The 17514-nt window shown below is 43.1% G+C and overlaps 1 protein-coding gene across 1 annotated transcript in view; it reads right to left on the reverse strand.

Annotated features, from left to right (window-relative positions):
- Positions 1-836: 836 nt before the first annotated feature.
- LOC145353281 (uncharacterized) overlaps positions 837-17514 on the reverse strand; it is a 94544-nt gene continuing 77866 nt past the window's right edge. The window contains exons 19-22 of the mRNA XM_080203880.1: positions 16862-16985; positions 12833-12991; positions 8468-8627; positions 837-1604 (exon numbers count right to left, since the gene is read on the reverse strand). Of these exons, the coding sequence (XP_080060006.1) occupies positions 1516-1604; positions 8468-8627; positions 12833-12991; positions 16862-16985 (532 nt within the window). The 3' untranslated portion in view covers positions 837-1515. The remainder of the gene's footprint in view (positions 1605-8467; positions 8628-12832; positions 12992-16861; positions 16986-17514) is intronic.

Genomic DNA, 17514 nt, shown 5'->3' on the forward strand with positions numbered 1-17514 from the left:
TCTCAATACCCCTCAGAATCTTGAAGGTTTTGATCAAGCCACCTCTTGCTCTTCTGAACTTTAATGGATACCATCTAACCTCTCCAATCTTTCCTCATAAAATAATCCTGCTCATTCCTGGTATTAGTTGAGCAAACTTTCTCTGAACTGTTTCTAACATATTTACGAGACCAGTACTGTACAGAATACTCCAGGTGTGATCGCACCAATGCCCAGTGCAACTGAAGCATAGTTTCCCTACTTTTGTAATCAATACCCCACCTGATTTTCTAATTACTTGCTGTAGCTGTATACTAGCATTTTGTGATTCATGCACTAGGATGCCCAGGTTCCTCTGCAACTCTAGAGTTCTACAATCTCAATAATATAATCATGTACCAAATAAAATAGAATTTTACAGAGAACAGTCAATGACAATGTGCTTAGGGTGACCAGTTAATTCTACTATGTAAGTTCGAACTATTTACTGATGATTCAGGGAACTTCATTTATATTGCTAAAGAGATTTTCATATCCCAAATAGCAGCCCTTTTCGGCTGGCTGATTCTGTGAAAATATTAGCTCTGGCTTGGTAACACAACACCCCAAGAGGTCCATTTTTTAAAATTTTTGATCACTAAGTCAATGTTTTGGTATTAAGTACTGCAGTAGCTATATATACATTTTTCTCTTGCATCCTGCTATGGATTTAAACCAGTTTTGAGAAAGAGGTAATAAAGCAGCAACAAAAATTATTCTAAGTTATTCAGTTCTAAAAGTATAAAGAAACTATGGACACGTTTCCTGGAGAATTAGTTCAAAGTTGGTGCACCAAAAATGTTGCTTTGTATTATATGTGATGCTCAACGTGATTTATGTAATTTTATTTTTCTATTGCGTTAATCCAATAAAAATGCAAATATACATTTACTTATTTACAATAATTTTAAACATTGGTATGCTTCAATATCTGTAGTCCTGATTGTATTTGAAAAAATAACAACCATCATCTTGAGCAAAATGTTAAATAGCAAAGTGCGCACAGGTCAGTTGCCAGTGTAATATGTTTTTAGTGCTTATACAATGAGTTGTGCACTTTTAATACTCTTTTTGTTTGAGGATTTTTGATTACATTGATTTCCATGAATAGTTTCACAGAAATGAGGTTCTAAATTACAATAGACTTGAGGGAACATCTGTAAAACTTCCCCTTAGATAGGTTTGCCAGCTTGCAATATGGAGAGCATTGGCTAAAACTGTAATTTCTAACTGCGAGGCTCCTAATAGAGTGAACAAGTATAAATGTGATTGTAAAAAGTGGGCAATTGTGAGAAAACAATCTGTCCCATAATCGACTTACAAACAGAATAGTGCTGCTTGAATTGTGATTATTTGGATTGAAGACAACTTGTACAGATCATAATTGCCTGAGAGGTATCAGAGGTCTTGTTTTGTTTTACATGGCAATTGTTACATTGATTTGATTGATCTGTCCAAATAATAATTCCACTTTTTCCCTTTTAACATATGTCTTTCTCAACTCAGCACATCAATGTCCCAGAACTGTGTCTGTTGCTTTTCCGGGAAGTTTAAGATGATGTGGTCCTTGTCATAGAAATCACCACCTGAAAAATGATACAGAAATGCAAAGTATTAAAATTGTGCTGATGCATAACAAAATACAATGCCGGGGTAGCTGATGGCTTCTGAACTGTGAAGGTGAAAAAGCTTTGTAAGCTTCCCAATACTTTTTTTTTAAAGCCTTGTATGGCATACCACCAATTTATCACCTAGCACATAACATAGGAACATAGAGTAGGCAATTCAGCCTTTCCAGCCTGCTCCGCCATTCTATATAATCATGGTTGATCTCCATCTCTTAACTCCACTTCCCTGCCTTTCTGCCGTGGGCCTTTATCCCACTTTTGATCAAATATTTATCTAACTCTTTCTTGAATCCATAGATTGATTTTGCATCCACTGCACTCTGGGGCAGTGAGTTCCATAGATTTACTTCTCTATGAGAAGTAGCTTCTCCTGATCCCTGTCTTGAACCTCTCCTCTCTTACTCTACTACTATGGTCCCTTGTCCTAGACTGTTCTAGAAGGAGGAATATTTGGTTAACATTTACTTCATCAATAACATTGAGTACTTTATATATTTCAATCAAATCCCCCCTCATTCTTCTGCAGGCCAGCAAGTAGAAGTCCAAGCTTATAACTGTGGCTGGAATTTTGTGGAGGTGACAGATGTTCGACTGACAATGCTGAAAGTGATGTTGCAATCTATCTTAGCAGGCAGTAGGACCCAGGGCTGCATTTTTCTGCTGGCAGCCAATTTAGGCTGGCGATACCCACATATCAGAGGATTGGCAGTCCAGCAATGCCACCAGCATCATCAGGCAAGATGGCCACAGCTGAGGAAGGCAAGTGATCTGGGGCCTGGAGCAGGTATTTACAGCAAGAATGTATTTAATTAATCAAAGGGCTGCGTGTTGAAGGAGAAATCCATGGTGTGAGAAGGAGGCTGTCTTATCTGCCGTGGTCCCCTTCAGTGAAACATTTTTCCCTGTGACTCACAGCAATGTGGTTGACTCTTAAATGCCCTTTGAAACAGCCAAGCAAATCACTCAGCTCATGGGGATTAGGGGTGGGCAATAAATGCTGGCCCCAGCCAGCAACACACTTGCGCTAAAAATGTTTTTTTTTTAAAAAAGCTCTATTTTGCTGCTGAATCCCTCACATGGTGGGGTGCGGGTGTCAACCCATCATGTGCAAGAAGCCAATGACACAGGGGCCATTTTATTGTGTCTTAACTCAATTAGGGGCCATTTTATTAATTGAGTTAAGTTTGCAAATTAGCTGTTGGCCTCCTTGTAACCCTTACTCTGCTGTGTGCCCCCTAAAGATAGCAGGGGTGAGGCACCAACTGAGGTGGAAAGGGCACGAGGGGAAGAGGAAAATGCCTCAGAGGGAAGGAAGGGGGCTGGATGTGAGATAGTGGTGGGGGACGGGAGGGTTAGAGGAATTGATAGGCGGTTCTGTGGGCAAAAGCGGGACTCCAGGATGGTGGTCTGCCTCCCTGGAGCTGCGGTACAGGATGTGTCGGAGAGGGCAGAGAGAATCTTGAAGGGCCAAGGGACCCAGGTGGATGTAATTATACATGTAGGAGAGAGAGACATAGGAAGGAAGAGTAGGGGGGAAATACGTACGCAGTTCAGGGAGTTGGGAGCCAGGCTGAAGTGTAGGGCCTCCAGGGTGGCAATCTCTGGGCTGCTGCCAGTGCCCAGCAATAGCAGGGATAAGAATAATGAGACCCTGCAGCTGAATGCAAGGCTGAGGGATTGGTGCAGGACAAAGGGTTTTAGTTTTGTTGACCATTGGGAAGTCTTTGCAAAGGAAGGGCAGTTCTATAAGAGGGATAGGGAACACTTAAATGGGAAGGGGACACATATTTTAGCTGGGAGGTTGGCTGGAGTGTTTAGGCAGGGTTTAAACTAGTATGGAGGGGGGGTGGGGAGGAGAGAGAAAGCTCAGGCACTGGGAGTGAGTTGGAGGTCAGGGTGAGTCTAGTTGATAGGGAAATCCCCCAGGAGAAGGAGGATCCAAGAGGGCCTGAGGGCCTTAGGTGCATCTGTTTTAATGCAAGGAGTGTGACGGGAAAGTCGGATGAACTTAGGGCCTTGATGTTCGCGAGGAATTTAGATGTGGTGGCAGTGACAGAGACGTGGTTAAAGGAGGGGCAGGACTGGCAGCTAAATGTTCCAGGGTATAAGTGGTTTAGGCGTGATAGAGGAGGGGGAGTGGCACTCTTAGTTAGGGAGCAGATCACAGCGGTGCAGAGGGAGGATAACATGGAGAGGTTGGAAATTGAGTCTTTGTGGGTGGAGTTGAGGAATAGGAAGGTAGCCATTACTATGCTAGGAGTGTACTATAGGCTGCCCGATAGCCCGTGGGCAGTGGAAGAGGGTATATGTAGAGACATTTTGGATAAGTGTAGGAAGAATAGGGTTGTTGTAGTGGGAGATTTTAATCTCCCTGGGGTGGATTGGAAGGTGCCTAGAGCTGGGGGGTCTGATGGGGAGGAATTCGTAAGATGTGTATTGGAAGGATCCTTGCAACAGTATGTAGATAGCCCGACTAGAGAGGGGGCGATACTGGATTTAGTTCTGGGAAATGAGCCGAGTCAGGTGGTTGAGGTTGCGGTAGGCGAACATGTGGCTAATAGTGACCACAACTCCGTCTACTTTAGGATACGAATGGAAAAAGATGAGTGCTGTCCTAAGGGGAGGGTGCTAAATTGGGGGAAGGCCAGATACAGCCAGATTAGGCAGGAGCTTAGGGATACAGACTGGGATAGGCTGTTGGAAGGCAAGACCATGTTAGGCATGTGGGAGTCTTTCAAGGGAAAACTGCAAAGGGTGCAGGAAAGGCATGTGCTGGTTAGGAGAAAGGATGGGAAAGGTAGGATTAGGGAACCGTGGATTACTAGAAATATAGAAGACCTGGTTAGGAAGAAACGAGAGGCGTATATCAGGTCTAAGCAGCTGGGAACGGAGAGAGCGTTGGAGGAATACAGAGAGAGTAGGAGGGATCTCAAACGGGGAGTTAGGAGAGCAAAGAGGGGGCATGAGATGGCTTTGGCAGGTAGGGTTAAGGAGAATCCAAAGGTGTTTTACTCCTATCTTAAGAACAAAAGGGTGGCTAGGAGTAAAATCGGCCCTCTCAGGGACAGACGTGGGGAATTGTGCTTAGAGGCAGAGGGAATGGGGGAGATCCTGAATGAATACTTTGCGTCGGTATTCATGAAGGAGAGGGGCTTGATGTCTAGTATGGTCATTGAGGGAGCAGTAGACCAATTGAAAGATCTATTGATTATGAGGGAAGAAGTGTTAGGGCTTTTAGAGGGCATTAAAACCGATAAATCTCCGGGGCCTGATTGCATTTATCCTAGGCTGCTTAGAGAGGCGAGGGATGAGATTGCTGGGCCTCTGACGCGAATCTTTGTCTCTTCTTTGGACACAGGTGAGGTCCCAGAGGACTGGAGGATAGCGAACGTGGTACCGTTGTTTAAAAAGGGTAGGAGGGATCGCCCAGGTAACTATAGGCCAGTGAGCTTAACTTCAGTGGTAGGTAAGTTGATGGAGAGAATTCTTAGGGATAGGATGTATGCGCACTAGGAGTGTTGCGATCTGATTAAGGATACGCAGCATGGCTTTGTCAAGGGGAAGTCTTGCCTTACGAATCTGGTAGAATTCTTTGAGGAGGTGACAAAAACGGTTGACGAAGGACGAGCCGTTGATGTCGTCTATATGGATTTCAGTAAGGCGTTTGACAAAGTCCCTCATGGTAGATTGGTACAGAAGATTAAAGCTCATGGGATATGTGGTCAGGTATCTAGATGGGTAGAGAACTGGCTTGCAAAGAGGAGTCAGAGAGTAGTTGTGGAGGGATCTTTTTCTAGTTGGAGGTCTGTCACTAGTGGTGTGCCGCAGGGCTCGGTACTGGGACCTCTTCTCTTTGTAGTGTATATAAATGATTTGGAAGAGGGAGTAGGTGGTGTGATCAGCAAATTTGCTGATGACACCAAGATGGCTGGATTGGCGGGCAGTGAGGAGCAGTGTCTGGCAATACAGCAGGATATTGATAGGCTGGTTGATTGGGCAGATACATGGCAAATGGAGTTTAATCCGGATAAATGTGAGGTGCTGCATTTTGGCCGGAATAATGTAGGGGGAAGTTATATGATAAAGGGTAAGCCCGTAAGGAGTATAGAGTCGCAGCGAGACCTGGGGGTGCAAGTGCACAAGTCTTTGAAGGTGGCAGTGCAAGTGGAGAATGTGGTGAAGAAAGCCTATGGTATGTTAGCCTTTCTAGGAAGGGGTATAGAATATAAGAGCTGGAGTCTAATGTTGCAGTTGTACAGAACTTTCGTTAGGCCGCATTTGGAGTACTGCGTACAGTTCTGGTCGCCTTACTACCGGAAGGACATGGAGACTCTGGAGAGAGTGCAGAGGAGGTTTACCAGGATGTTGCCTGGTATGGAAGGACTGGGGTATGAGGAAAGATTGAAGAAATTGGGGCTCTTTTCCCTTGAAAGACACTGACTGAGGGGGGATCTATAGAGGTATATAAGATTATGAAGGGTATAGATAGAGTAAACAGAGGTAAGCTATTTCCTATGATAGAGACACGTAGGACAAGGGGCCATGGACTTAAGGTGAGGGGGGAGCAGTACAACACAGATATTAGAGGGAGGTTTTTCACACAGAGGGTAGTGGGGGTATGGAATGCTCTGCCAAGTAAGGTGGTGGAGGCAAACACGCTAGAGTCCTTTAAGAGTAACTTAGACAGGCACATGACTGAGTTGAGATGGGTGGATATAGGAGAACCTTTTAAATAAGGGTCATTAGCATTGGGGCGTCCCTGGAAATGTAAATGGATATAGTATGATAATAATGTTTTTTCTCTTTTCATTTACAGGTTTTAAGTCGGTCCACCTCGTGTCCAACGAGGGGCATACACGCGATGGGTCGTCCTGGGGCTGCTCTTGGTTGTTCGAGATTGGCCTAGTGCTTCATGTTGTTAGTATGTGCCTAAACTGGACAAGATACTGGGCAAGATGACAGCTCAGTGACTATTGCTGATTGCTGTGCAGACACATGGATTTGGGCTGATGTCTGTGGGAGTTTGTGCATTCTCCCCGTGCTTGCATGGGTTTTCTCTGGGTGCTCCGGTTTCCTCAGCACCCCAAAGATGTGCTGTTAGGCTGATTGGCAGGAATAAATTGTCCCTAAATCAGTTTCCCTCAATCTGGATGGCCATAAAACATTAGATAGGGGTCATGGGTAGAGAGGTGGACTGGTGGTGTTGAGATGGTGGAGCGGGCTTGTTGGGCCAAAGGGCCTGTTTCCTGGGCTGATTTTGTTCTTTGTTAAAGAGTTAATCACCACATCAACCCTCGCTCAGCCCTGTATTTCTGGGGCCATTGCTAAGTTAATCTAATGAGCTGTTTCCATTTTGGTCTCATTAAAACAAAGGCTTAAATGATCAATTTTTAGACTTTTTTCTAAAATGGGAAAATGCAGGTTGTAGTGTTTGATTTTTCTGCACTATTAAGATATTGGGTGGGGTTCTCCCAAAAAAATTCTAAGTGCCAAACTTGCATTAAAACTGGAGTGAATCCTGCTGGTGTTTTCAACGGGGTTTTCACAATGAATCTTCCCCACACTGTGCTCTGCAAAGGTCACTAGCATGAATATCATTAAAAAGCAGTGGGAGGGGCCTGTTCCCACTGGATTGGTCGGCAGCATAGCACTGAGCTGACCATTGCACATGTGCCAATCTGTCAAAATGGAGAACAACTCATGGGTAGTAGCTCACACACTTGATTGCAGGCCAGCTCCAGCGCTGCCCTCCCGCTCACGCTCCATGGCCACAATGCTGGCCTCCCAGACATGTCCGGTCTCAGCCTCACTGCCCGCCTCTCCTGATTTTCCCCTCCACAGCCCCCAATCCCATCGGCAGCCCTGAGCTCCCCAGCAGGCTGACCACCCCCCCTCTCCCAATGCCAGGGTCACTGGCTTCCCTCCTTCTGTCACCAAGCCTGAGTGCAGATTGGCAATGGGAACCCCCCCCCCCTCCCCCCACCTCCACCAATTTCTCCCCCAGAGGCCATTCCGACCATTCTAGGCCCTGCCCCCTTGTCTACCCATTGACCATTGGGCATTGCCACTTTTCCCTGTGGGCAGTGCCAGGGAGCCAGGCTAGCACTGCCAATCTGGCAATGCCTGGAGACACCCTCCTAACCCCCGACCCTCTGGGGGGCCTGCAAGGTCTCCCTTCACTCCAGTGGGATCAGACTGTCAGCTCCCTGCTGGAGTTCTTGTAAACCTCCCTGGCAGGGGGTGGGGTGGGGGGTGGTTTTGAGGCGGGGAGAGAGAGAGAGAGAGAGGCTAGTGGGCCTGGAGACTTGAGTACTTCAGTCCTGGGGCTGCTAATGATAGGCAAATCCTCATTTAAATAATTTATTCGGTGCTGCGTTGATTTCTAGCAGTGGCCAGAGACACGTGTAGGCCGTAGCACCAGCGGGAAGTCTGCTGTTAGGCTGCCGCATGAGTCTCCTAGCCCACTGAGAATCACTCCCACCAAATTTATGAATTTTCTAAAAGGCTCAGTGATTCTGACTTTGCACATACTGGAGTTAAACAGTGTGAGGTGGATCCTTGGAAAGCATTGTGCATTGCTTAGCTTTACTGTGCTTAGGAATCCATCCAAGTTATGCTGGCATTCTGGTTTCAATATGTATTTGACATTGTTTTCCACTGATACGAGAACAACATTAATAACTACAGTCTGGATTTTCAGTAAACCATAACAAGTAGTGAATTATGGAAATTATCCAGTATTTTCTTCAGATTTACAATTTTTAAAATCAGATGAGTTGGAAAATTAAATTCCTGTTTCTTTAAATGAACAAGTGTGCTACCTTTAATATCTAGTCGCAGATTGGAATCGAGAAGAGAAGAAATAGTTCCATCCCTATTAATGTTCCATTTCTGATGAGTACGCCCATGCTCAGTCCAAAGATTTACTTTGGCTCCAGCCTTTTCTTGACCACCAATGGCATCTATGCACGCAGAGTTAGCCTGTAAGAAGAATAGTGTTTTTGTTAGTTCATTAAGACAAAGCTAATCTTGGTTATTAGGGAAAAAAATCAGCTTGCTTTATTTTAAGTAATTCTGATTAGTAGATTTTGTATATTCTAACTATATTCATGGGTGGAATTAGTTGGTTGCGATGGGGGCGTGGAGGGGGCATCCAACAACTGGAAAATTGGTGGCAATGCTGATGTGGCCACTTTTGGGAGCCCTGCCATTGGGATTCCCAGCTGCTGCCTGGGGAATTTCCCAGATAAATCCTGGTGTGGGGTGAGTATCATGCCTCTAAGAATTGCCAGCTGGAAGCCAGAAGTTCTCCAGGAGTGAAGAGCATTGTCTGTAATGCAGTGCGGCCAACGGTCAGTGAGAAAGCGAGTGGGGTGTGTCTCCTGAAGGTCAGGCAGGTGAGAAGGGTGAGAGCAGCTGATTTGAAGATCAAAGTCGGTAGTGGGGGAGGATGGCAAGGGGGGTGGATTGGGGGTGCTTTCTCCAGATCCCACTGGTAGAGTGCTCAGCAAGGAAGAACTTCTCCCACAAGGTCCTTGACTTATCTGGTACTGTATTCCTCATCCTGGTCTGATTGCTAGTTTACTGCCGGCAGTAACGCAATGAGGTCCATCATTTGACCTCCAGGTGGGAAGGCTTTCCTGCTATGGAGTTAATTGAAGGGTGGCAGGTGAACAGTGGGATCTCCATATTGAACCTCTGTGCTAGAACACAAGGTTCCGCCCCAGCTCCAAACCTGTTGCTGTGGGGGAATTGAATACCACCCCATATATAGTCTGTGTATATGATTGCATTGTTTCATTTGGCATTTTAAAATATTGTTCTTGGAATAAATTATTGCTTGACCAACCCATCGGACAGCTCTCCCAACAGTTCTCAGAAGCTGTTAAAATAGACTTTGCAGGATCGACATTGCAGGCATGACACCAAACACTGTTCATTTTTCTTGGCATTCTGTTTTGTAATGGTTTTACCCTTGCAAGGTTTGGTAGGCCACTTTAAAGAGTATTAAGCATAAATCCTGTATTATGGGTTTTGAGTCACCCGTAGGCTGGCTGGAGGAACTGATTGCCCTCTTTAAAAACATGAAAAACTAGTAGGTTTGTCTGACACCTCTTAGATCACCTTTCTAGTGCTGAAAACAAATTCCTGGATTCATTGAATTCAGTATCACAACTTACTTCAATTTGATTTGAACTTATAACCTCCAACTTGTTAATCCAAAACCATAACTGGTGCCAGGTGTAGCTCTATTGTAAAATTCTCACCTCGGGAGTGGGGCCTGAGCCCACCCTCTGACTTAGAGACAAGGGCTGAAATTTTCCAGCCATTTATACCCTAGCAGCACTACAAGTGAGGATGGAAAATTTGGTGCTCAGCGGAACCGGAGAATCCTGCCAGCGTAAACAGCCAGAAAATTCCAGCCAAAGTCTAGGCTGACCCTTGAGTGTTCCAGGACCTCTTTGTGGTGCATCAATATCTTATTAAAAGGTGCAGTGCTCAAAATTTCAAACAAATTTTTTTTAACTAATGAATTATACTGTAACCTGTTCAATTTTCATTCAGATACCCTCAAGGAGCTTTCTTGCATTTGACCACTCATATTGTTATCTAATTCACATTGCTGAGATACTAAGTGAATAGTTAATAAACAGATCCAATCTCTTAATTTTTCAAATTTATTAACAGTAAACCCAAATTAGTAACAAGTCATTATGTATCTATTGTTTATATTTCCTTTTTTACTGTGCAATATTTTACATTTTGTGCCTCTTGCATGACTTTGTGACCTCTAATCTTGACTATTCAATACAATTCTGGCCGGCTTCCCAAACTCTACTCTTTGTCAATTTGAGTTAATCTAAAACTCTACTGCCTATGTCCTAACCTGCATGGGAATTGTTCACCCGTCACTCTTAGCCTTGCTGGCCTTTTGTTTCCTGGTTAAGAAACATCTCAATTTTAAAAATCTCATTCATGGTTTCAAATCCCTGAATGACCTTGCCCTTCCCTATCCCAATCTCCAGACCCACAACATTACCACATATTTACTTTTTGGCTTCTGAGACTCACTGATTTTAATTGTTCTACTATTTAGCTGCTAAAGCCTTAAGCTCTGGAGTTCTGTTCCTAAGAAAAAGTCCTCAAAATTTACCTCTTTCACCAAGCTTTGTTAGTGTCACATTTTCTATTATATTAAAGATGCTATATAAAAACAAGCAGCTCTTGTATTTGTTATTTATACGGATTAAAATCCATCTGGCAGCCCTTAGCTGATCCACTTAATTCACCCAGAGCTCTCTGAATCCTGCAAATCCCCTTTACGTACATGGTTACTTAATGTCATGAACCATTTTTATGATATATAGGGATGCATTCTCCCGTACTAGTGTCTGCTTCTTAATTCTATGACAAAGAGGGTTCAGTATAATGACCATAAGAACATAAGAACATAAGAAATAGGAGCAGGAGTAGGCCATCTAGCCCCTCGAGCCTGCCCCACCATTCAATAAGATCATGGCTGATCTGTCGTGGCTCAGTTCCACATTCCCGCCCTCTCCCCATAACCCTTAATCCCCTTGCCTATCAAAAACCTATCAACCTGCGTCTTAAAAATATTTAGTGAGGCAGCCTCCACCACTTCAACGGGCAGAGAATTCCAGAGATTCACCACCCTTTGAGTGAAGAAATTCCTCCTCAACTCCGTTCTAAACCGCCCCCCCTTTATCTTGAGGCTGTGCCTTCTAGTCCCACTGTCCTTTCTGAGCGGGAAGAGCCTCTCCACCCCTATCCTATCCATCCCATTCATCATCTTATATGTCTCAATGAGATCTCCCCTCATTCTTCTAAACTCTAACGAGTACAAGCCTAGTTTATTCAGCCTCTCCTCATAGTTCAACCCCCTCAACTCCGGTATCAGCCTAGTAAACCTCCTCTGCACTCCCTCCAAGGCCAAAATATCCTTGCGTAAGTGCAGCGACCAAAACTGCACACAGTACTCCAGCTGCGGCCTCACCAGTGCCCTATATAGCTGCAGCAAGACCTCTCTACTTTTATATTCAATCCCCCTTGCTATGAAGGCCAGCATCCCATTTGCCTTCCTGACCACCTGCTGCACCTGTAGGCTGGGTTTTTGCGACTCATGCACAAGGACCCCGAGATCCCTCTGCACCGTCGCATGCTGCAGTTTTTCGCCATGTAAGTAATAGTATATCGCAACATCAAAGGAATGATTCCCTAGTGCTTCAAGAAAATGTAAAAGTAATGAAAAAAATGTTTGCAGTAAGTATAAAGTAAACGGCCATAAAATGAATAAAATTGTTTTGAATAAGTTAACAAGAATTTGGTAAGATAGCCAATGCATATTTAACATTAGTTTTTTTAATGATTTTCAGCAAAACAAAATGCTGAAGTACACTGTGGGTATTAGATTGATGATTATCATGTGTAACGGATAAAATATCCAGTCCAAACCAGCTGGACAACATTCAGGGCAACAAAAACAGAATATCGCAATATTAACATTGAATTTAAACAATCATTATATTTTGCTGCTTTGCAATTTAATATTGCTTGAATAGTCAGTTTAAATCATTTAAGTACTCAATAGAATTACTACTGGGGAGGCAATGGCCTAGTGGTATTATCACTAGAATATTAATCCACCAACTCAGCTAATGCTCTGGGGACCTGGGTTCAAATCCTGCCATGGCAGATAGTGGCATTTGAACTCAATAAAACCAAAATTAGGAATTAAGAATCCACTGATGACCATGAAACCATTATCGATTGTTGGAAAAACCCATCTGGTTCACTAATGTCCTTTAGGGAAGGAAATCTGCTGTCCCTATCCTGTCTGTGACTCCAGACCAGAGCAATGTAGTTGACTCTCAACTGCTCTCGGGCAACTAGGGATGGGCAATAAATGCTGCCCAGCCATGTCTCACGAATTAATAAAAAAAATTACCAAATTAATTGATGGGTACCTGCATGTATTTAGAGCATACTGCTACTTCATGTATTTTAACATATCAGAATCTTTCCATGGCTGCAGGTAGTTTTCAGCTGCTAACAAATACAAGATTTTATCAGCGAATCAATTTTATTTTTTACTAGATCAGAAATATTTCTCAAATGCACAGTTCATCTCAAAGCATTCTGTTTTCAGAGAACTACAATTACATTACCTTGGATTTAATAAGTCCATCACAATAAAACCATATCTGTGTAGGTTTGCCATTGTAAGGACAGACGGATAACTTAGATCCCCTGGGATCTTTGGAATCTCCAACAACTGTCACAAACCCTCCTGTGGCTTTGTTTTTGATTCGAAAGTAGACTCCAGGCTGATGGAACAACAACAGAAGATTGTTGTTAGTAACTATTTGTATTGTTATTGTTCTGAAATTTTAATTGAGAATTTTGACTGTTTTATACATATATATAATATATATATATTTAACTTCGTAATGATATCAATCAGACAATGGTGATTAGAATTTTATCCATTGTGTGGTCCAGAAACAAAGTTTGAAGAATGTATCAAATAAATTCATTTGATTTGCATAAAAATAGATGAAGCAAAGCTTCATTTTGCATTCATGAAATCTTTCTCCTTTTCGAATGTGCATTTTCTTTCATCGCTTTTTATCAAGACAGCTATTCCTCCTTCACAGAACCACTTTTTTGCTGCTCCACTTTGTAGACCCACTTCTTTACCCCTCTTCCCTTCTCCAGTACCTTCTTTCTTCCTTTGCTATTATAGATCCACAACTTCACCCCCTCCCCTTCTCCAAATTAGAACAAATTTATTTTTCAGTGCAGATATACCCTCTCTTTATCAGAAATTAAAAGAAACATGGTGATCTGAAGGTAGGTTTGTAATGGAATGAATAGAGTCAACAGCTAAAGATGGGGAGAGATTCCAGAGAGTGGGTCAAACAAGCTGATGGTTCTGCCGCAGCAAGTGAATCATGTGCTGGATTATTACATTAGAGGACTTCTTTTCTAGTACAAACTGAAGTGAATCATTGGCAATCTGTTTGGAAATTCTTTCCTCAAGGGGTGATTGAAGCAGAGTATTTGAATATTTTTAAGACAGAGCTAGATACATTCACAATTTGAGAATTGTGATTCTATTGCTAAGTGCTGCTGCCTTTCTTTCACTCAGGTGGACTTCCAATGATGTCTGGAAGCCTTGCCCAATCCTCTTATGCCCCTATGATACCAAGAGGTGGGGTGATGTCCTATAATGCCTGAATGCATATACAACCTAAGCACGCCTAATGGCACTTGTGTGTTGATAGCAGAGTGCCCCTTCCTATCATGTGGCCTGCCTAATTTCTTGGAACCTCCATGATTGGTGTGTTGCCAGCTCCATGTACCTAGTTTTCTCCTGACCCAGCATGCAGCCCCTGTGTCCACATAAGATCTAAAGTTGGCCCTCTGAGGAATCTCAGAGACTTCTTCAACTGGTCCACCTTGTTGTCCAACAAGGGGCATACATGCGATGGGTCATACGGGGGCTGCTCTTGAATGTTTCGAGAGTAGCCTAGTACTTCACATCGTTAGTGTGTGCTTAAACTGGACCAGATGCTGGGCAACACGACAGCTCAGTGACTATCACTGTTTGCTGTGCAGATACATGGATTTGGGCCAGTGTCTGCGGGAGTTTGCTCATTCTCCCTGTGCTTGCATGGGTTTTCTTTGGGTGCTCCGGTTTCCACCCACACCCCAAAGATGTGCTGTTAGGCTGACTGGTGTAACAAGTTGTCCCTAAGTTAGTCTTCCCTCAATATGGAATGCCATAAGCATAGACAAGGGTCATGGGTGGAGAGGGGACTCATAATGTTAAAATGGCAAGGGCTCATTGGGCCAAAGGGCTTGTTTCCCGTACTATGTTGTTCTTTGTTCTCTGTTGTTTTGTTGTTAACTGCTTTATTTGGATTTATTTGTGAATTGGATGGGTTCTCAGGACTGGCCTACCCTGCTCTGATGAAACTTGCCAGCTGCAGGCATGGCAATGGCAAACTGGTGCCCACTGATGTTCCTGTCCCGATGGGACTTAAAACCAGGCCGGAACATGTTCATCCCTTCTCAGCCTGTTTGACAAAAACATGACTTCAGTAATATTAAAAGATACAAAACCTGACGACGGATTCCAATGGCAAAGCTGGGAAGAATAAATAATAGCGGCATACTTATGAAACTGATTGAACTTGTAAACAACCCAATTTGCATCCTTGTGTGTATAAAAATAAGGTACAGTTCCTTGGTACTATTGATTATTCTCTATACAAAGTGCTCAGTATTAGCAGGTGTCCACAGATGTTCAAGACAGATATCTAAAATGCGGCCTAGATTTTCTCCACTTGCCAACCTGATGTAGATTTGAAACCCATACCACCAAAATGTCACTGAATTCTTCTTCCGATACAATGAACCAAATTTTCACTCCAGTAGTTTTATTCGAAGGGCTGGTGGCATATATAGTATGTAGTGATCCTGTCTCTGTGAAATGCACTGTTAATAGAGCAGTCTTAAATGTAAAAGACTGGGCAAGTCTTACTTCTCAGTGGTGTTCGTCCCCTGCTTTGGCATTAAAAATCCTACTCCAGGACTTGATGGCCAAAGATGTGCTTGTAAAACAGCCAAAAAGGTAAGTATGTGGTTTGTCTGCCTCATGTATCTCTACGCGTGAGAGGAGAATCAAAAGGACAGCTTCATTAGTATAGCTATGCTTCAGGTGAGAGATTCAGGAGAATGTCTCAGTGTTGTGTTTCGTAAGTTCACATTACTCTGTGAACTGCACTGTTAACAAATCAGTCTTAAATGCAAAAGACTGGTCAAGTCCTACTTCTCAGGTATTTGTCCCTCCTTCAACATTAAAAGCAGGAGACAGAAACCCTCTTTTCAGAAGCATCCTCGTTGATAGAGACGAAGAATTAGAAGCACAAAAGTTTGGGGTGAGATTCAAAAAACATAGAAGCATAGAAAGAATCATAGAAACCCTACAGCATAGATGGACGCTATTTGGCCCATCGAGTCCACATCAACAACAATCCCACCCAGGCCCTATGCCTGTTACCTGACATATTTAGCCCACTAATCCATCTGACCTACACATCCCAGGACACTAAGGGGCAATTTAGCATGGCCAATCAACATATCCCGCACATCTTTGGAGTGCGGGAGGAAATCAGAGCACCCGAAGGAAACCCATGCAGACATGGGGAGAATGTGCAAACTTCATGCAGACAGTGATCCAAGTTTGCAATCAAACCCAGGTCCCTGGAGCTGAGGCAGCAGTGCTAACCACTGTGCCACCCCAAGTGTAAAACAAACTGATGGAGGATACAGAGATGTGATACTGAAGTTCCATATAAAACTTTTAATTGTACAAGCTAGACAGGACAGTAACAGAAGTAGGCCATTTGGCCCCTCGAGCTTGCTCCACCATCTAACAATAATCATGACTGACCTTCTTACTCCACTCCAACTTCCTGTGCTTTCCTTGTGTCCCTTAATATCATTGGTATCTAGAAATCTATTGATCTCTGCTTTGAACATGTTCAATGACTGAGCCTCCACAGCCATCTGGGGCAGAGAGTTCGAAAAGATTTAGCACTCGCCGAGTGAAGAAATTCCTCCTTATAGTGGAACCAAAAATGTCCTACCTCTTATTCTGAGTGTGTCCTCTGGTTCTAGACCCCTCATACGGAGATGCTGGTGTTGGACTGGGGTAAGCACAGTAAGAAGTCTCACAACACCAGGTTAAAGTTCAACAGCTTTATTTGGCAGCACTACCTTTTGGAGCCTCAATCTCCTTCATCAGGTGAGTGACAACTTGTGTTCACAAACAGGGCATATAAATGCCAAGTTTTTCAGGTTTTCTGTTCTTAGAGGTGCCGAGAGGGTGTTTGACAGTGTCTAGACCCCTCAAACAGGGGAAACATCCTTCCTGTGACTAATGTCTTGAGCACTGCAAAAACTTCAATGAAATCACCACTCATTCTTCTAACCTCTATAAAATACAAGCTCAGTCTCCTTAATGTCTCCCCATAGGACAATCCTGTCACCCCAGGGATCAGTCTGGTGAATTGCACTTCCTCTATAGGCCAGTATATCTTTTCTTAGGTGAAGAGGCGAAAATGACACACTACTCCAGGTATGGTCTCACCAAGGCTCAATACAACTGCAGCAAGAGTTTGAGTTACCTGTTTGAGTGGACGCATTGAGCCAATTGTCTTCCATCCGCTGAATTCATTCCAGTTAGTAATTTCACTACATTCCAAAAGTATCTGCTTTCCTCTAAAGTTGGCATATTCATAGGCGATCCATCTGATTATACGCAGATAATACATCAGGAGGAATTTAAAATGAGAGCTGAATTATTATTTTTGTTGATTTGCAAAAGCTGATTCAATAATATCTATATCTAATAAACAATTCTGAATTATTTGATGTGGGAAAATAGCAAAAATTTACTTAATGTATTGATCATTTTTTAAGAATGATGTTGAATTCACTTCATTTCATGTCATATATTCACTTGCATTATCACCAACTGAGCAATGTGAAGTTACTTCTCAAGAATGTTTATCCAAAGATGCTCATTGCAAATATACTAATTTGGAACTGATTTCACATAAATACAATTTGGAAAGATTTTCTAGTTCACTGGTGACCAGTCCAAATGAGTTAAATGTTTTCCTTACAGTGCAACAGTTTGATGATAAGAATGAGAATCATGAGCTACTAAAATATCATCAAATCCTAATTTTAAATATAGGACATGGATAAAACAAAAATTATATCAATAAAGGTTATTGTTAAATGTTTTCTGAAATTTCTTAGTTCTTTTTGTAAC

The sequence above is a fragment of the Carcharhinus amblyrhynchos genome, chromosome 15 (assembly GCF_965287045.1).
Source record: "Carcharhinus amblyrhynchos chromosome 15, sCarAmb.v2.hapA, whole genome shotgun sequence".
Classification (NCBI taxonomy): Eukaryota; Metazoa; Chordata; class Chondrichthyes; order Carcharhiniformes; family Carcharhinidae; genus Carcharhinus; species Carcharhinus amblyrhynchos.